General features: G+C 38.5%; 1 protein-coding gene across 1 annotated transcript in view; it reads left to right on the forward strand.

Annotated features, from left to right (window-relative positions):
• Positions 1–21,681, forward strand: part of LOC105393096 (hemicentin-2) — a 417,028-nt gene that overhangs the window by 205,953 nt on the left and 189,394 nt on the right. Inside the window, exon 3 of the mRNA XM_048632261.1 lies at positions 12,763–12,934. Within this exon, the coding sequence (XP_048488218.1) occupies positions 12,763–12,934 (172 nt within the window). The remainder of the gene's footprint in view (positions 1–12,762; positions 12,935–21,681) is intronic.

Here is a 21,681-nt window from a genome sequence, read left to right on the forward strand (position 1 = left end):
TGGCTGGCTTGAGTGGTGTACCGCTAGAGCAGCAATGCTCGAGGAAGGATGTATTACCCAGTAAGGTGCTTGTAGGGATCTTGACCGATAACGCGATTGTCCTGAGAGCCGTGGAATACCTCTCCATCCTTAGCACCTCATGCCATGTTGCCCCCTTGTTGCTACGTCACTGTTATGTGCTAGCGACTGTTTTGGGGGGCCCATTTACTGTGTGTGCGAGTCACCCCCTGCCTTTTTATCCGTGTGTGAATCATATAGGTCAGGCAGGGGCCATAGTCCTTCCATAGTCCCAGTTACCCAGTCCATTTAGCACCCCCTTCCATAACCCTGTATTAGTTTTGTCCATATCCTACAATAGTTCTGCACTAACCGAGGATTTTCCTTGGGTTTACTCTATAGTTTACACAGGGAAAATCGTCGGTTGGTGTCACATTTCATATAGATTAATGTTGTCAAACGGGCCTCTACATGTTGGCTTCGGCCCCATGCACGCCTTCCAAATGCCCGGGACCCCATGGTCCCGTGATGGTAAAGACACAACATAATAATAATAATAATAATAATAATACGTCTCAGTAGAGAAACCATACCAACATAACAAAATTCTTTATTGGCACGATAAACGAAAAAATAGAAAATTGATAATACAAGTAGCTATTGCTTGAATCAATTTCTGCCACACAACCTTTGGATGGATGAAAATGAGTTCATAAATTTAATATGAGGTTCATTTTTTTGCATTTGTATGGCCACACCCTAAGTGTTGTCTCTTAAAGCGGGTAAATAAATAAAAAAGATAACTAACTTGGCCTTATATCAAGCTTTTTGAAGTCGAGCTTAAAATTACCGTTACGTTTTGTGGTGAATTGTGGTGGGAGCTTTTATTGTCTAAAAGCAGTTCCAGCGCGCTTCGCTTCGCCTTAAAAAGTTTTCCCGTGGGAATTCCGGGATAAAAAGTAGCCTTTATTCTTTCTCAGGGTTTAGACCATATGTATATTTATTTATTTATTTATTTGGCTAACAAAACGGTTTACAGACAAATTATGAGATAATTATGTATGTAGTAGTTGTGTACTGGCCTGTAGACTAAAGTATGAAAGCACATATATAATAAAAAATAAATGTTCTAGATCTAGACTCTCATCATATTGCTAGTGTCGATCTTCAACGCTTGCCTGGCTAATTGTATCTTTCCCGACATTTGGAAAATTGCCGACGTCATAGGCTTCCCTAAGACTGGTAAAGATCGGAGAAATCCGACCAGCTACCGTCCTATAAGCCTACTGATATCTTTAGGCAAAGTCTACGAAAGACTCATCCAAGCCAGGCTCAAACAATTCGTTTTCGCCAAAGGCCTCATTCCAGCTGAGCAGTTTGGCTTTCGAGCCGGTCATTCTTGCACTCACCAAGTGCATCGAATCACCGAGCACGTACTCAAGGGCTTTGCTAGGAGGAAGCCAAAGGGCACTGCTGCCCTCTTCTTTGACCTAGCCAAAGCCTTTGATAAGGTTTGGCACAACGGCCTAGTCTACAAACTCTACGATTTGAAGTTACCAGACAGGCTCGTTCTGATTATTAAGGACTTCCTCTCGAATAGGCTTTTTAGGTATCGCGTCGAAGGCACTCGCTCTTCACTCAGGACGGTCACCGCTGGTGTCCCTCAGGGCTCGGTTCTAGCACCTCTGCTTTTCTCACTTTACACAAGTGACATTCCGAGACATCCACAAGTCTCGCTCGCACTCTATGCGGACGACACGGCTATCTATGTCACAGACATTCATAACCACACCATTCGCCGCAAACTACTCCAAGACGCAACCGATGCCTTAGGCGATTGGTTTCGTAAGTGGAGGATGGATGTTAACCCCGAGAAAAGCACAGCAGTGTACTTTTCCCGGACTAACGCCTATTACAGATCGATCCAGCCGAACATTCGCATGTTCGGCAAACCTATTCCATGGGCTAACAAAGTAAAATATCTTGGAGTCACTCTTGACTGCAGATTGAACTTTAAAGCCCACATCAACAAAGTGAGGAACAAGGCGGCATTCTATTTATGCCGACTTGCTCCTCTCATTCGCAACCCCAAGCTCTCACTACGCAGCAAAGTACGCTTGTATCTGACATGCATTAGACCAGTCATGACCTATGCTAGCGTAGTGTTTGCCCATTCGCCCTCCATTGCTCGACTTCAGGTCATTCAAAATCGTTTTCTTCGTCGTGCCACTGGTGCTCCCTCCTTTGTCCGAAATTACAACTTGCATAAGGACCTTCAAATTCCGATCAGGAAATTTATTAAGGATTCCTCAACAAAATATTTCGACAAAAGTTCGGAGCATCTTAATCCGCTTATATCCTCATCATGTGATTATACAGTTAGGGTGGACGCTCCAAAGGGCTGGAGACGTCCCAAAAACATACTTACAGACCCAGATGACAGACTCACTGCTAGGTTGGCGACAGCGCCGTTAAACTTCAGATCTCCCCACTCCCAAGTCCGAGTAGCGGCATCATCATCTCTATTAGAGGAGGCTACCCGGCGCAGACGCCGTAGCCTCCAAACTTACAATCGATTTAGACATGTGCCAGGGCGCTTCACGCCACCCCCCACCCACCGCGACGTCCTAAGCTGAGGACACTTCAGGAGGCAAGCCTCCTGAAGTGACCTCATCTTAGTCGCTTTATAACGGGAGAAGGCGCCTTACGACGCCTTCCCCAAACGTTAGGCAAAGTTGCAGAGGTCGCAGGACCGCAACAAATAGGTATCCCTTAGAAAAAAAAAAAAAAAAATCTAGATCTAGACGTTAACAGTTTTAAGAATTATTCTTATTCTATCTTAAAAATACTTATTCTAACATGCGTAAAATTATACAAAAAAAAGTAAGTATACTATTATTGTTACAATTGAAATGTAATATTGAAATTGAAATGTTGTTGAGGACATTAGGCAGGTATTATTTCCCTTATTATTTTAATAAATGCGGAAGGTCTCCTTTCGAAGATATCTAGCTCTTGGTGTTTTAAAGACAAATCATTGTACAACCGACACATTCTACTAATAGGATTATAGAATGATGTGTTGTTTTTATAAACTTTTAAGCTAAATGTCTTGTATAGTCTGGTACGGGTAAAACAGTTAATATTTAGTTGTTGTAGTAAAGCAGGTGATTTTATGGCATAATGTAAAATTTTATGTAACAATTTAAGATCTAGGATTTTTCGACGGGACTCAAGGGATATCATATTAAATTTTTCGAGCCTTTGCGTGTAGTTAGTAAGAGAACGGCCAAGGTTGCAACGGTAGGATAAAACTTTTAACATTTTGTTCTGTATATTATCTATGTTTTTTATATGAACTTGATAGAACGGTGACCAGACTTGACAACCATACTCTAGGATGCTCCTTATAAGCGTGGAGTAAAGGTAGATAAGGCTACGTTCTTTTTTGAAGTTTTTAGTGGATCTTATGATGAAACCTAATAACTTTCGGCCTCGTTCTACTATATAGTCATAATGTGATCGGAATGATAACTCAGAGTCAAACAGTATTCCCAAGTCTTTTACTATGACTTTGCGCTCCAGGGTAATGTTGTTAATAGTGTAATCGTAAATAATTTTATAGCGTTTTTTTGTAAATGATATAACAACACATTTTTTTGCGTTTAGTTGCATAGAGTTATCTTCGCACCACTTCTGTACTGCCATTAGGTCAGACTGAAGTTTTATACAGTTCCGTATATCGTATATATTAGTAAAAATTTTTAGGTCGTCAGCGTATAAGAGGCAGGGATTGTAAATATGATCCACCAAGTCATTTATAAACAAAATAAACATTAAGGGCCCTAAGTGTGACCCTTGAGGGACCCCAGAAGTTACAGAAATTGATATTGAGATATATCCCTTCAGAGCAACTAATTGACTTCGGTTTTGTAGATATGATCCTATCCAACGTAGAAGAGACCCATGCACACCAAAGGATGAAATCTTTCTGTAAAGAATTTTGTGGTTGACTTTGTCAAAGGCCTTACTGAAATCCATGTAAATGGAGTCAACCTGGCCACTGCTTGCGAAAGAAGAGCATAGGAACTGTTTATATTCAAGAAGGTTTGTTATAGTTGATTTATTTTTGACGAAGCCATGTTGATTATCAGAAAGATATGGTTTGACGTGATTGTAAAGATGTTCATATACAAGTGACTCAAAAAGTTTAGCTATACAAGACAATATGCTAATTGGTCTATAGTCTTTGCAATTAGATTTGTCACCAGATTTAAAAACAGGAATTATGTGCGCTGTATACCACATTTCATTCAAATCCATAGAGTAGTTTTGGCGTGAAAGCGTAACAGACAGACAGACACAGTTACTTTCGCATTTATAATACACTCACGGGCAATGAAAAAGTTCCAGGTAGAAAAATAACTAATTACTCCTTAACGAAAAAACTACCTTAATGGTGTCTTTTGCATATTTTTGTACATTTTACGGCGTATCAGAATATTACCAACTAAAAACGTAAATGTTTTGTTCAAATATCCTATTAATTGTTTTAAAAAATTGGGATCATTTGGTGTCTGCATTTCGAAAGTGGAACTGTTTCTTTGCACGTGAGTGTATTAGTTAGGATAGGCGTTAGTTATGGTTCCCCGGTCCGCAAAAACAAGACACTGTCTATTCGATATTCGACTCTATAGACATTTATTACATAGGTAGTAGAAATTAACATAACCTAACCTTAGCTGCCAATAGCTACCTTTAGACCTAGTTTCACCATAGCCTGTGAGAGCATTAACACCTTATTATATTATAACAAGGGATTAGTTGTTGACTTTTGACACATCTTTCAAGAATTCGCAGAAAATGAAAATAATAAAATAATTTTAGACGACACTTACAATGTAACAAGGGTGTTAATGATCTAACAGACTATGGTGAAACTAGTCCTTAGTGTATTCCATACATAATTAACCGGGATACTACAAAGCGATTCGTAAAGGACTTAATTACAAAATGTCTAATTATTAATATATGAAAGCGATTGTGTGTGATAATTATAGGTGTGGCGGCTGAAAGAGCTATTATGTTCAAAGATATTAAATAGAGGTATAATTGTAAACCAGTATATGCTGAGTTGGAATTGTGTACTGGTTTATTAGTTAATTAGCCTAGTAATTGTAAGTTTCCCTAGATTATATGTATTTATGAAGGGTTCCGCTCATCTCGCATAATCTTTATTGACCAAAACTCATTTCGTATAACTCGTATGGTCTAAACTTTTTTGGCCGAACCATCACTTTGCCAAGACTTATGTGGCATAAGGCTCGTTTCGTCTAAAACTCTTTAGGCACAATCTTTAAACACCTAAGTTTCGTTTGCTCAAATTTATGTTCGTCTATACCTATGTATAATCTTGTTTCTCCTAATGTTATCTTAATAAATAATATATAAAGTATGTAGTAAATGTACAAATTGTGGTATTTTTCTCCTACATCCCGAAAATCACGATATTGATATCGATTCTGAAGGCAGAAATTTTAAATTTAGCGATGTCAAAACCTTAATTCCTTTGTTTAAAATTCGACTCTATGATTGTTTCCGTAAATGTCATTTTATGCTAGCAAATTTTTTAGTTTGACAGCGTTAAAATTAGAATTTCTGCCTTCAGAATCAACATCATTGTATGATCAAAAAATCGAAAGTTAAAGACCAATATAATTATTACAAACCCCATGAGATCGAAACCTAAAAATACGTGCGACGACGAGCAAAGCGAGGAGGAGCGTGTTAGGTGCACATGTTCATCAAAACCAAAGCGGAGCGCAGCGAAGCGGAGCGGAGCGTTTTCCAAACAGTGGAAACAATACAAGGCACCACTTTGCGCTATGTAGGGAGACGCTCCGTCAAAGTTAAAGCCAAACGAATATTATTAGTTTGTATAAACCTATGCCATAGCATTATTAGGCTATTCAAGATTTGGCAATACCATTATTAGGCTAAACAATGTTATGCGAAATAACTTTTTACTAAACGAGATTTATGCCATACGATTTTCGGCGTAACGAGACTTAGACCAAACGTTACTATGCATTACGAGTTTAGGCAAATAAATCTTATGCCAAAAAAGGTAGAACCATTTATGAAGAATTTAGATTAAGAAAGATGAACAAGATGGTATGTGACATAAAAAAACTGTCCGCATTTGTTTACGATCAAACCGATTTTAGTTCAACGTTTTAATGAAAACCATTGTACTTCCTAATAAATAAAGTCACAAATCTTCTGACCGAAATAAGAGTTTAGTGGTAGAAGTTGGGTGTTTACTGTCAAGCCGTTAGAAAGAAAGAAAGAAAGAAACATTTATTTGACACACTGAACAATAAAAACAAAACAAAAACTAAAAAAGAATACTACAAAAAAACAGAAAATAATACAATACAATACAAACAAACAAGGTTGCTGTCCAGACACTACTCACTGTCACAACTCTGACATTATAAAAGTCAGTTATTATTATATTTAGGGCTGATTTTTCAATAGTCAGAAAAGTGTTATCTCAGGAATAAAATTGTGGCTGTCACATCTGAATGTTTGTATTAGACAGTGACAGCGACAATTTTATTCTTCCGATAACACTTATCTGACCATTGAAAAATCAGCCCTAACAAAAATAGATACCCGAATAAAATAAAATAAACTTTTTTTATGAATACAGGAAATAAAACAGGAAAAAGCAACGTAAAATTACAAAAAAGATTCAAATTTAAATCCCGCGCGCGTACTTAAAAACGTACCTTCTGAAATCCTTTGAAATTACACACAAGTGTAAAACCCGTCGTTTCATTTTCGCTTATCTGTGTAAAGACCGAAACGGAGGTATTTTTATTTACAACACAACCTTTATACAGGGTGACGTTATTACGTACTAAAATGTGCTCATTTCGCGTTATTTTTATTCGAATGACGTAAGTGCCCAGACTTATATAAAACGCAGGCAGTGTAGGAGTTAAGCTTCGTAATTATTGATGTGATCTTTAGTATAAATCAAGTAATATTTAAAAGGGTGGATTATTGTCTATAAATTTCTGAAAAACATGGAATATACGCGGTATACCTACTAACGAACTAAAATTTTACAGTAAATATTTTCTTTGAATAGGTATGTACTGTAATTTTAGTATGAAATGGAGCTATGTGCTGTCTAAAATGGTACCTAAAATACCCAATATCTAGGCACCAAAGGGAGTTGTTACGGTAATTTAGTAGCAGGCTCACTTGTTGTCGCTTATTAAATAAGCATATTTTTTATTCAATTACTGAGCTACCTAAATATCAACAAAATAGAATTAATATTTGAGCTTGACTTCTGCTCTATCTCTACATTCTGACTGAATGTTTAACTTTATTCGTATGTCGTAAAACGTCAAATGTATTTTGACACAATGTCACTTTATGTCTGTTTTTAGTGACGGATGGGGGAAAGGGACGCAAGAACTGTGAGTGATAAGGACAGCTTATATGGGAAATTGACTCATCGAAATCACCTACTATACATATACATATATTATGTAGTATTAAATTTATTAGTGCATAACCAAAGAACCAACAATTGATTGTTGCATATTTTTTTAATAAATTTAATATACTACGAAAGTTACAGAATAATAAAAGTAAATATATTGTAGTGTTCATACCTAGGTATTTTAACAAAAATTATCTTGTTCCCCTCAGTCTATCGCACATATATATGTTTATATACATATATTTAGTATTGGGCAATAAAAAAAATAATAATAATAATAAAAAACGTACAAATTTGCGACATAATAGCATATAGCGATGCTTCTTTTCACAACAAGGAAAACACAACCACATATCAAATATTCACTTTCAAGGAAAACATTTCAACGGTATTATGTTCAGTAAAGTATTAATATTAATTAAAACATTATGACTTCGAAATTCATTACGTCACTGTCACTTATTTCGGGACGCTTTCGTTATTAAAAACGTCATGGTAATAATAATATATATACACATTTTTGTCACGTTTTACCATATTTATACGTCACTAAGTGACGCATGACGTGACGTCACACGATATGAGGTGTCACGGTGAACTTGACGTGTGTCATTCGTCGGAACGAAAACAATCACTTTTGAATTTCCGTAAAAATATTCAATACATACAGGATGTGCCACGGAGAAGCCACGTGAACCTTAACTAAAGGTAATTTGACTGAAATGATACTTTTCAGGAAGTGGTAGAAATACTAGTTTAAACATCGTTCTTTCAACTGGGATTAAGTTTCACAATACGAATAGGTAGCTAATGCTAAAATAAACAAAAAATATGAATTGCAAAATAAAAATAAAACACCAACTCAATAAAACACGAAAAAAAAATTGGTAGGTACCTACCTAAAATCCTTTTAATTTAACTCATAGCAAAAAGCAAACTCATGCCAGACCGAATGGCCACTCAATACAGGTTTAAATAAAAATAAATATAGCTAAAACTTTTAAAAACTATTAACAAAACATTCGAAAAGCACTTTAGCTGGGGGTTGCGTGAAAAACATGTTTTTAATTGTATGCAATTTCCCTGTCCAAGAGAGTTTGCGTCAACTATTCATAGTGAGCGAAACCGGATATCCGAATGTTTTTATTTACGTATCCGAAACGGATCTTTTGGCTACCTACCGGAGGACTATATTCTTAATAAGGTTTTTTTTTTATTGTAGGTATTTCTACATAAAAAATAGAATACAATACCATCGCTTCCATTAGGGGTGTTATAAGTTTAACTGTATTTGTCTACCTGTGTGTGTGTGTGTGTGTGTGTGTGTGTGTGTGTGTGTGTGTGTGTGTGTGTGTGTGTGTATGAGTGTATTTGATTTTAGTTTGTTTTAACAGACATGATGATAGCTAATGTTAGTTATATTTTATCAAACTTGGCTTAGCCGTTCCGAAGTTATGCGACTTACCATTGAATTTCGGGGTGTTTTAACGTTGGTTAGGTGATTAAAAACAAGTAGTGACATTACGACACATAGGTACATAGCCAGGCAGGTGCGGACGTATGTCGTTTGCCGCCAATTCGCACCTTTATAGTCTGTGTGTATGTTTGCGTTTCATGAATTTCGGATTTCGAATTATCCGTCACATCACTAGTCAGTAGCGTGACTCGTTTCACATGAACTAGCTTTTTTAATTAGTGAAAAAAAAAACAATCAAAACCGACATTTAAATTCTTCAAACAACACCGACACTTATAGCGTTGTAGAAGTTGTGGACTTTCTGTAACACACTCGTCGTTATGTAATTAGTAAATATTGAAAAAAGTGAGGGCTGATTTTTCAAAATTATAGTTAAAAATTTCACCAGATGTAAAGTAAGCGTTCTTAGTCTTCACACAGTAAGCTAGGGGTTACTTCATATGACAAAAATCTAAAACTAAAAACAGTTTCGGAGCGCTGCTGCGCGATCCACGACTCTATCTCGTTGTATTAAACGTGCCGATTGCACGACAGCTCTCGTTCATTCATTTTTTGTCACTATAGAGTAACCCTACTGATCTGAATAAGATTTGCCGCGACTGTAATTTGGCTCAGACTTTTATTATTATTATCTTATGTAATGTAACACTGACCGACACTGAAATTGTCTTTTATGTGTTTATTATTCTTGGCAGAGCTGTGAGAAAACTACAAGCACCCTCGAATTAACATATAAATTAAGTGAAGAAACACATTTGAGACTGTGTGCGGTGGCCCTAATTACTATAATATTATTCTTACTTGAGCTTATTAGAAAATGTGATACAACTGTTTGTTTTTCTTCGCTAAGTGCACTCAAGTGTGAATTAAATATGTTTAAAACCCCCAAAAACACATTTTGATTCTATCCTAATCCTAACTAATATTATAAATGCGAAAGTAACTGTCTCTGTCTGTCTGTTACTCTTTCACGCCAAAACTACTGAACGGATTTGAATGAAATTTGGTATACATATGGTCTAGACCCTAAGAAAGAACATACTTTTCATCCCGGAATTCCCACGGGAAAACTTTTTAAGGCGAAGCGAAGCTCGCGGTAGCAGCTAGTTATTAATAAGCGTAATATAAGATCGTAAGCCGTTTTAGAAAAACCTTACTTAATAAAACAAGTAAGTAAAGTCTGTGTACACTTATTTTTATATTTGTGCAATAAAGGATTAAATAAAAAAAAATATATATATATATATATGTTTTGCCACAAACAAAATAGGCAAACACTAACTTTATGCAAAACCAAAATGTATAAAAATAAATTTGTTACACATTAACACCCTGTATAATATATTTATTTCGTTGTCTGTACACTATAGTGTAGGCCCCATTCAAAAGACACAACAATTTGAAACTAGCCTCGGCCACATCCTCCCTCGGGTGAATTGGGCCATTTAATCCGATAGAAGCTAATAAGTTGCCGAAACATAAGCAAGATTCCACTAACATAGTTATAAACTTCAAACTTACTTAACTTAACTTAACTGGGTATGGTACGCGTATGGAAATGTTTTGTGCCTTCGGATAGAATTATTCTAGAATGGAATTGGTCTTGTATTACAAATATTTCCTTATGTCTATTTTCCATATATTTTATCAAGAGATATTAAATTATGACCCTGAAAAATATTATGGCTAACAATGCAACGCAGCGCGTCAATGGGGACTAGCCTTAGCGTGTCAGTGAAAACTTATATTACTGGCTTTTGTTACCGTGGCAAAAGGATTAAGTAGATAGATAAGTTGCTCACTACCCAAGATGCGGGGGGTCGCGATTGCATAGAGGTCGTCATTCTGAACATTTTTTGTACTTGGACAGTGGAAATGTGAGTTTTGTTATACTACTATAACACTCTTGCATTAACCTTTTTCATTTTCATACATATTTTCTTAAGGGTTAAAAAAATATGTAAAAATTTAGACAAAAATATATTTATACTTCTATATCTATATAAATAAAAATTATATTTGTGTATTTACTCTATGCACAGGCCTTTTTTGCCTGATGATAATGATAAATAATTATAAGTTACTGTTATTATTAATTATAAAGGATTCTGCAGACTATACAATCGCTCCACAACCACCCTGTATAAGAACCTTATAAGAAAGTCATTTCCTATTCGGTCACGAAAATAACTTATCCAATGTAGTTTTCCCCATTCTGTTTCTTTCTATTGTTTATTTATTTACTTAGCGAACACTTAGCTTAACTTCAAATGGAATACACTTTACTTAATTCTGGGAGAGAAAAGTTACAGGTTTGCTTAAGTAAACTATACGGAACGACAAAAAGTGTTATTAACGGTTAAGAAAATAGGAGTACTTATAGTCACGAGCAATGAATATAGCTTTTTCCGTTTAGTATTAGGTTTAGGAAGGATACAATAATCTTGTATGTCTGCCTGCCAATAATCTTGTTATGTTGAGTGGGAAACGGGTAGCGCTTACAAAACTGCTAACTGGGTGGTAAGATATCTCCGTAGCAGTCTGTACTCCAACTATTGCGAGACCGACTTAATCCTACCTTCAGTAACCTGTTCTGCAGACATCATACCTTCACATGACCTTTAGAAATCACCTCTTAATTCAGTTAATCTCGCTGTGTAAGGCTGAGATTCAGTGACATGCGAGTAGAGATTATTACACTCACGGCCAATGAATGTGTTCTGGAGTAGAGACTGCGACTAGACAAATGTAGTGTGGGAAGCCCTCCGGCTCGATGGGGTGACGAATTACGTATAATGTGGCTGCTAATGATTGGATGCGGAAAGCTGGCCTAAGTCCAGCAGTGGACTGCTATAGGCTAATGATGATGAGCAATGAAAAAGTTCCACCTGCCATTTCCGTTTCATATGTCACTGGAACTTTTTAATTGTTCGCGAGTGTATAAGTATTACTTAACTTTTAATATTTTTTTTATTTACCTGATCTGTATACGAAATCGCTGACTGCTCATCTCTCCACTATCGTCTAAGCCTAAGGCCAGGGCTGTATTACACTAGGGCAGCCGTTTAAACGACTAGATGGGCCTTAAGCTTCGAAGTTGGGATAGTGGCCATCTTACAGTAGGTAATGTTGGCCTTGGGAGGTATATATGTGGGTATATTTTATTACAGCCTAGTTAAGTTAACGTTTCATATGATTGTGTAAAACCTAAATCATTGAGCGACTAAATTAATGTAGGTTAGATATAAAATCGATAATTTTGATTATAATTAATATAGAAGAGTCTATCTGGGTTAGCTTAAGGCTTTAGGATAGCACATGACCATGTGTTAAAATAGTCCGATTATTCAATGTTTAAGGTCTAACTAAGAGTGCCATTCAGATCGCTATAAGTACTTAAAAATAAGGAAGGCTAAGCACAAAGGCGTAGGTGTCACCATCATCATAAAAACACACACACCCAACCACTAAAACGCGAGCCAATTACTCTCTAGTCATCTGCTCTGACACTCAAAAAACCTAACCTCCCTTTTCCTTCCAGGCCAAGCGTCAGCCATAGTTGGCTCACACTTTATATGTGACACCATAATATATTCTAATCTCCTGGCTCTCTTGAGTAGAACCTTTGTGTCAAAACTGCCTTCAGCACTACGCCACGCATCTCTGGCGTGAGAAGCGGGTGCTTACCCGATTTAGCTACCACCGCTCTTACACGCCATCTTGTTCGTATATTCAATCAAGACCTAACCTCCCTTTTTCCTTCCAGGCCACGCGTCCGCCCTAGTAGGCTCCACAGCCCGGCTCCGCTGCCGCCTCGACGCGGCGCTCTGCGGGGCCATGCACAGCGTCAAGTGGTACAAGTCGGAGCGGCGCGTGTACGTGTACTCCGCCGCGCGCGACGCCGCCGTCGACCGGCCCGAGGGCGACATGATGGACAGGTGCGTCGAGTGTGGGTTTAAGGAGGAATTTTGAGTTATTAATAGCCGAGTAAAACAAGGCAATACAAACCTAACCGGTATTTCCCTAACAGTAACGTACGTAAAAGCCGTACATCTCCACCCTGCATTCCCTAAAGCTTGGAGAGCCGAGCGAAGCGAGGCCATATAAACCAACCCCGCATTTTCTTAACCCTTGAGAGCCGAGCGAAGCGAGGAAATACAAACATAACCGGCATTTCGTAAACCGTAAAGAGCCGAGCGAAGCGAGGCCATATACGAGTACTTCAGCCCGGCATTCCCTAAAGCCTGATATTATCGGCATTTTCTTAACCCCAAAGAGCCGAGCGAAGCAAGGCCATTCAAACCGTTCCCGTATTCCTAAAACCTAGAGTGCCGAGCGAAGCGAGGCAGCACAAACATTACCAGGATTCTCTAAAGTGTAAAGTGCTTAGTTAGGTTAGGTACATCTCAATACAGCATTCCCTAAAGCCTAACCTTATCGGCATTATCTAAACCCTAAAGAGCCGAGCAAAGCGAGGCCATATAAACCAAACCTCGCATTCTTAAACCCTTAAGAGCCGAGCGAAGCGAGGCAATACATACTCAACCGGCATTTCCTAAATCTTAAAGAACCGAGCGAAGCGAGGCCATACATCTCAACCTAGCATTCTCTAAAGCCTATCCTTATCGGCATTTTCTAAACTCTAAAGAGCTGAGCGCAGCGAGGCCAATCTTACCAACCCCGTATTTCTTAAAACCTTGAGTGCCGAGCGAAGCGAGGCAGTGCAAACCTAACCACGATTCCCTAAAGTGTAAAGAACCGAGCAAAGCGAGGCCATACATCTCAGTCCTGCATACCCTGAAGCTTAGAGAACCGATCGAAGCGAGGCAATACAAACTTAACTGGCACTTTTCAAATTACTAAAAGCCGAGCGAAGGAAGGCCTTACAAACTTACCCACATTTCTCAAAAATAGCCAATCCCGTAGGTACTAGAGGCTCTGGATATTTATAATGGGTAGAAAACAAGCAAGTTTAGTATTTCATAAACAAGACGTCAAACCGAATTATATTTCAAATGTCAAACACACATTCAAAACTTAATTTCCGTTCGTATAATAAATTGATCGATTCTATTCACTCGACTCCCACTAAGGCATCCCATTTATTTTTCACGAATACAAAATGCCAAATAAACAACAAAGGAATAAAAAAATCCATCAAACACAAGAGCGCTTGAGAATACCGTGTCATTCTATAGACATGCGACCATCATGAGACCTTTGCAATTGAATCCGTGTAATGAAATACCAGTTATATGACTCAGCTTTTAGGGTTGAATTTCAATGTGCATTACAATTTACGTGCTCATTTTAAATGCAGGCTAATAGAATGTCTAATGATGGTAACGTTCAGTTTTGAGGGAGGTATTCTGGTCGGATTCGATGGTAATTATTAATTTGATGTGAATTGAATTGACGTACCGATACCGTAGCATTGGCATGTTATTTGCTAGCTCCCGTATTCAGGGAACTTAAAAGAGGTTTGTAGAGGTTTCGGATCTTTATCCATTGACCTCAGACATTGTCAAAATTGCTGTTCCATGGTTTGGTAGTCTTCGTCTTAGTGTTATCCCATCACAACCCATCACACGCCACTGCTGGGGCACGGGCTCCTTCCAATGAAGGAAGGGTTTAGGCCTAGTTCACCACTTGTGCTTGTGCTGAGAGAGTTGTCGGGTAAGTGGGCAACCCGACTGTCAGATTTTGTCAAGCTGCCCAAAACCTCTGCTCTGACTAGGCTTTACGACTACTGCCGAAGCAGCAACCGGGACCCACAGCTTAACGTGCCATCCGAAGCACGGAAGCGTCTAGAAAACAATCTCTTGAACTTACTAATACTTACTATTACTAATACGAGGCTCATTTCGAGCACATACGGTTCGTAATAACAACCGAATAAAGCGAGCCAGAATAAGGCGGCTGCCACACACGGTATGAATTTCAATCAAAGCGAGTATTTATCAGGTGTCTATAATCAGACGCTGGAAATTATTTACTATTCGGGGATTGACGAGCTCCCCCTCGAGTATTAGTACTGAGGTATATACAGGGTGTTGCAAAAAGGGTATACTAAGCCGAAATTTACGTGTGCAGCATGTTATATCTAAGCTTCTGAAATTAAATCACAGTGTCAAAATTCGCCTTTTTGCAACACCCTGTAGAATGAGAGGTTATAGGTAATGTTACCCAGAGCGTTATAAGCAATATTTTATCAAAATCAACTGAGCCGTTAAAAATTATGCGACTTTTAGCATTGAATTTCGGGGGTTTTTAACGTTGGTTACGTTACGAGTATGGTAGGTACAATTTCAAGCGGTATTTTTGAATTGTAACATTTAATGTAACAATCGGTTTTATACACATAGAAATGTTTGCAAACTTTCATTTCAGGTCATATTCTATGGCCATTGTTCGGTACAGTCAATAAAAGAGATAAAAATTCAAACCCAAAACAACGCATAAAAAAATCCAATGAAGAGTATCATATTTTATCGATAGACGAATACCGAATGGTGTAGTGGTTAGGGACCCTGACTATGCTGAAGGTCCCGGGTTCGATTCATTGCCGTGCAGATTTTTTTGAGAGACATATTTTTTACTCGGCTCTTTGGTGTATCTATCTATGTATCTGTGTAGATATATCATCTGTGTCAGATGTGTCCACATAATCCTAATCCTAACTACACTCGCGAGCAACCAAATCGACTCAAGCCTTGACGGCGCAAACATACATTAATACAAGTAAAATTATGAATAGAAATAATAAAAATGATATGTCATTTAAAAGCTTAAGATGTCAGCTTTAATTTGATATCATTATTATTGAAATCCATTCATCATTTTTGAAATAAATGATGTCTGAACGCAATTGTAGGAAAAACGGGAATTTAGGAAAAAAGGGTATGGGTATCGTATTATACAAATTAAACAAAAAATGTTAAGATAAAAATTTATTTATTTAAATCAATACTTTGTATTGCCCCCTCTTGCCCTAATTACAGCCTGCAGCCTGTTTCTCATAGACCTTATCAACTTTTTGACAGTTTCCTGAGGAATGCCGTCCCACTCCTCTAATAAAGCTGTCTTCAGCTCGTCCACGCTTGCAGGGACTGGATTCCTGGCCCGAACTCTTCTTTTGAGCTCGTCCCATAAGTGTTCGATGGGATTCAGGTCAGGACTGAGCGCAGGCCAGTCCATCGTGCGCAATTCCTTCTCTCTCAGAAACTGCCGACTGACTCGTGCCGTGTGGCAGCGGGCATTGTCGTGCATTAGCACGAAGTCTTCACCGACAAATTCTGCATAGGGCACAACATGACCGAGTAGAATGTCGGTGATGTACCGATCAGCTGTTAACCCGCCTCCTCGGCCGCCTCCAGGCACGAAAACAAGTGCGGTTTTTCCCTCTAGAGAAATACCAGCCCACATCATGCAGGAACCGCCGCCATATGCTACTGTTTCAGCGAAACAACATTGGGCAAATCGTTCCCCCGGACGCCGGTAGACCCGGCCTCTCCTGTCACTGCCATGCAGACACACTCTGCACTCATCAGTAAACAGGACCGACCGCCATTGCGCAATGCTCCAATCGAGATGCTCTCGAGCAAACTGAAGACGCGCTTGTCGGTGGCCTGCAGTCAATTTGGGGCCTGATGCAGGTCTTTTTGGTGTCAAGTTGGCTTCCTTCAAGCGTCTTCTCACTGTCCACTCGCTGACAGCCACTTGTCGTACACGTCTCAGTTCTTGCTGCACATCAACGCCCGTAAGGTGTCGATTGCGCAGCGAGGTTGAGACAATGAAGCGGTCGTCTCTCTCTGAAGTGCAGCGGTGGCGGCCCGTTCTTGGTCTTCGATTGAAGGCACCAGTCTCTTGGAACCGTCTGTATACTCGGGATACAGCAGACTGGCTCAAGTGGAGCTGGGCAGCGACTGCTCGCTGACTTAACCCTTGTTGCAGCAAGGCAACAACTTGAGCAGCTTCTTCTGGTGTGGTATCCATGGGTTTGCGAAAACAAGGAATACAATGCAACGAGATGTGTACCGGTCAACTTGCAACAAGCGACTGATAAGGTACACCGGATGTGGAAAGGTTTTATAGCGGGATCAGGTAGCGCAAGGCGTGGATTCCTAATGAGGTAATTAACACTGACGGGCAATTAAAATGCGTCATTAAATCTGCGCTTAGTTTTTTTTTATGGTATTGATCTTAATTGAAAGCCTAATTCTTCAGCTTTCGAATGACATATCACTTTTATATTTACCATTTATCGTTTTAGGAAAATCAATGTATATGTGCGCCGTGAAGGCTTGAGTCGATTTGGTTGCTCGCGAGATATAATATTATAAATGCGAAAGTAACTGTGTCTGTCTGTCTGTTACTCTTTCACGCCAAAACTACTTAACGGATTTGAATGAAATTTGGTATAGATATGGTCTAGACCCTGAGAAAGAACATAGGCTACTTTTTATCCCGGAATTCCCACGGGAAAACTTTTGAAGGCGAAGCGAAGCTCGCGGGAACAGCTAGTTATTATATATGTTTTACCTGTACGTGTCTCCTAGGCTCAAACTGTTACCAAAAGCGGTGGACATTTATCTCTCCTGTGGACTGTACTCTCTCAAAATAGTTCGGCTCTCAGATTGCTTTAGTTCAGGATAGTGTATGCATTTTACTAGTCACTGAATTTTGTATAAGCTCACGTCTGCATAGACGATGGGACGTGTCTATGATAGAATAGAATATACGGCCGAATGGCGCAGTGGTTATACTCTGACTGTTGTGCTGAAGGTTCCAGGTTCGATTCTTGGCACACGTTTGTTTAAACCTGCGTACAGACCGGCCCAACGAACGCCCAACGATGGATATTTATCATACATAATACAGGGCAGATTGCAGCAACATACGTCAACGAAACCCGTTCGTTGGCGTTCGTTTGACCGGTCTGTACGCAGCTTAAATTTAACTCTTTCAGCTTACTACCTAGGTATATTTTACCTACTACATTGCTTTTCTAACACTGAGTTGCAGAAAGGATCTTTAAGTTAATGTCGGCATTAAATGTATTGTTGCCTTGCTTTGACAGTATACGGACAGAAAGAGACAGACATAGATTTAATGTCGACATTAGCTTAATGTCCCTTTCTGCAACTCGGCATAACAACCTTTATAATATCCGGCATACTCTAAGCAAACTAAGTAGCCAGCGACTGACGCAAATATGACTGTGGCTCACTCACCACGGTGACAAAGTTGTGACAAACCCCAGCCCTAGTGCTTGTCACCAAAACCCTAAGAATAAGCAATAACTTCCCCATTTACCGCGCCACCGATCTGTATCGTTTAACTCCGTTAGTCCGAACCACACAAAACACATTATTTGCTGGAAAATAAATCCGAGAATAAAAAGGGTTTGGACAAATACCCGGGTTTTCGATTCTGGGGTTTATTCGCGTTTCTATTACGATTTGCAACTTTCAAGCGAAAAATGGTACATTGTTACCCAAGGGTTGAAAGCCGCCTATTTAGTTTAAGAAGGCTTTTACTTGAATTTAATCGTAATTCATCGCTTTTTGCCGGGCAACAAAACACCTATTTTCATGGTTCTTTTCAGGCAATTCTCACCTACTTTCAGCGATGAGTAAAAGTAAAAGAGTATGTATTAAGTACTCTACACTCATCTTACTTCCAAAACTCGTACCTCCTTATTATAAAATGTAGAACCGGCTACTACTCTCTAGACTAAAACAAAGACCAGAATATTTCCGACCAAAAAATGAATCCCATAAACACACTAAAAACCAAACAAAAACCGTATCGCAACATTTTCTTCTTCAAGAATAAGCCGACCGAAATAAAATGTATGCTAGGAACGTGACCCGAAATGAATTCTGGCTCTTTTGTACGTAGTAGCTTTGCCGCCTCCCTGGCTGATAATAAACTGATCTCGCGAGCAGTATGAGGCTGTATTTCCAGTAGGCAAATTGTTCACCACTGACTGAGTTAGGTGTCGGTTATGCCGAGTGTTCATAAGTTTACTAGTAACGAACGAGTGAAAATTCCGTAGTCGAGCTTTCATCAGTAATCCTAACTGATTATGGAAGTCAAGCAACACATGGCACGGTCAGCCATTGGATGAGTGACCGATTTCAAGTGGTTCTTTTCTGAACGCTTTCGTGCTTCGGACGGCACGTTAAGCCGTGGGTCCCGGTTGATGTTTCGGTAGCAGTCGTGATGATGAAATTTATGAACTCTAAAGTATTGAAGTTTTATGAGCATGTCATTTACATCCTGTACAATATTATGTACATATATGTATACAGGGTGTTCATGTTCATGTACAGGGTGAAATGTAAATCTCGTGTAAGAATGCGGTTGACGTTGCCAGCGCGTGGTTGAACTGAAATGTGAATTGTGGTTTGTGAATTGGGCTCGTTCTGGCCTGAAGTGATTTTTAACCCACGAGGAAATTAAGGGTGGTTTGTATGTATGGGGGATTCGGCACCGTTGGTCCGAATTCAATGGGAGTTATTGCATAACGCAATAGGTAAATTATGCATAATATACACTCAAGAACAATGAACAAGTTCCAGTGACAATACCAACAAATTACTCCTAAACGGAAAAGGCTAGCTTTATTATGCTGTCTGCTATATTGAAGTAAGTACATTTAACAGCACATCAGAATATTACCAACTCAAAACATACCAACTAAACTTTAAATTACTTAATATAACTTAACTTTAAATTGAAATGATTGGGGTCGTTTAGTGACGTCATTTTGTATGTGGAACATTTTCATTGCTCACGAGTGTATTATAGATAATATCCATAATATTCCCAATCTAAAGGTGTCTAAACCACCACCTTATTCATTCAATTAATAACCCCGGATACTAAATTCAGACAGTAACAGTTTCTGATGGCCCCATTCTCTGAAATTCTATCCTGCATTTTCATTTACCCCCTCCATAACTATTACTGAACACTCTCTATAACTATTACGGAACACTCTGTATAACGGGCACATATCTCAGCGAGATTAGATGTACGTGAGACGCCGGCATCTCCTAACAAGTTGTCTAAGATTTAGTGTGAATGTGATTCGGCTTATGTGTGCCGAAAAACCGATTACCGTTGGGATGGAGGACTCAAAAACCTGTGTAAAAGTTTTGGTACTAGTGAATGAAAGAGGATAGGCTGAGGATAGAATGTTATGGTTATATTTGAGATCGGCCTATGTCCAGCAGTGGACTTACAATACCTATTAACAAAAAAAAAGGTTATTGTATATTTATTCACAAGCATAATCTAGAGCATAATCACTGATAAATTGTCACCCGCTACCTAATGACTGTGACTAATAAGGATGTCCCGAGACAGAACTTTGATCGAATTACAAGAAAGTCCATTAAAAGAAGTCTAGTCGAACAGAATCAGCCACAATACAGGGCTAATGATAATTACTACGAAATAGCCAATAACGTGGACTCAAGTTAATATCAATATTAGTTGGGCACAAATAGTGTTGTGAAAACATCGATAGTTTAGACTCATATATTTTTAAACCTGATAAAAAATATGGGTGTTATTAGTTTAACGTGTCTGTGTAGATACACAATGACACATTGTGTGTGTGTGTGTGTGTGTTTAGTTTAGTTTAGTTTTATTTATTAGGGAAACAAACAGCTTAAAGTTTAATAATTAGTATGTATAAGGATTAAATTTAACACTCATGCCAACAGATTCAAAACACACATTAAAAGTATTTGGTGAACAAAAACAAAAACATTAAAAATGAAAAATAACAAATGAACAAAAATTACACTATTAAAATAATGACAAACATGAGAAGGTTACAAATCAATTAGTGCTGTTTTTATACATTTTTTGAACTGTGTGTGTGTGTGTGTGTATCTGTCTGTGGTAGCGTAGCTCCCAAAAGGCAGAACTGATTTTGGATTTGATATTTTTGGATCATAGGTAATATTACCCCGAGTGTTCTCAGATATAATTTATCAAAATCGGCTTAGCCATTCAAAATATATGCGACTTTTTTGTGTTGAATATCGAAATTTACCCGACAAGTGAGCAAGTTTAAATTATGAGAACAAATTTAATTTGAATCGATGTTACGTTACGATGGATTATATCGTTACTACACACCTTACTATACAGGTAGCACAAGTAATATATTTTGTAACGATTATTTATAGAGAAGCCTTTTTTGCACAATTCATATTTTTTATATTATACTAGCTGATGCCGCGAGCTTCGTTTCGCCTTAAAAAGTTTCCCCGTGGGAGTTCCGGGATAAAAAGTAGCCTATGTTCTTTCTCAGGGTCTAGACGATATGTATACCAGATTTTATTCAAATTTGTTCAGTAGTTTTGGCGTGAAAGAGTAACAGACAGATAGACAGACTTAGTTACTTTCACATTTATAATAGTAAGTTAGGGTACTATCGATAAAACCCTACTAAACGACATCACTAGCATAAAACTAGTTTAAGCTAGGACGTGCCCGGTCGGACAGTCACGTTCGGGTTTTAATCACCCTGTGAATGAAACCTAAACGGCTTTGATATCCAGCGGCACGTGTTTTGCTGAGCGTCAGCCGCGGACGGTAAGGTTGACTGGAAGAGAATGCTGCTAGCATTAAGTTCTTTTATACTCATTTACTTTGTGCAATA

The sequence above is a fragment of the Plutella xylostella genome, chromosome 31, assembly GCF_932276165.1.
Source record: "Plutella xylostella chromosome 31, ilPluXylo3.1, whole genome shotgun sequence".
NCBI lineage: Eukaryota > Metazoa > Arthropoda > Insecta > Lepidoptera > Plutellidae > Plutella > Plutella xylostella.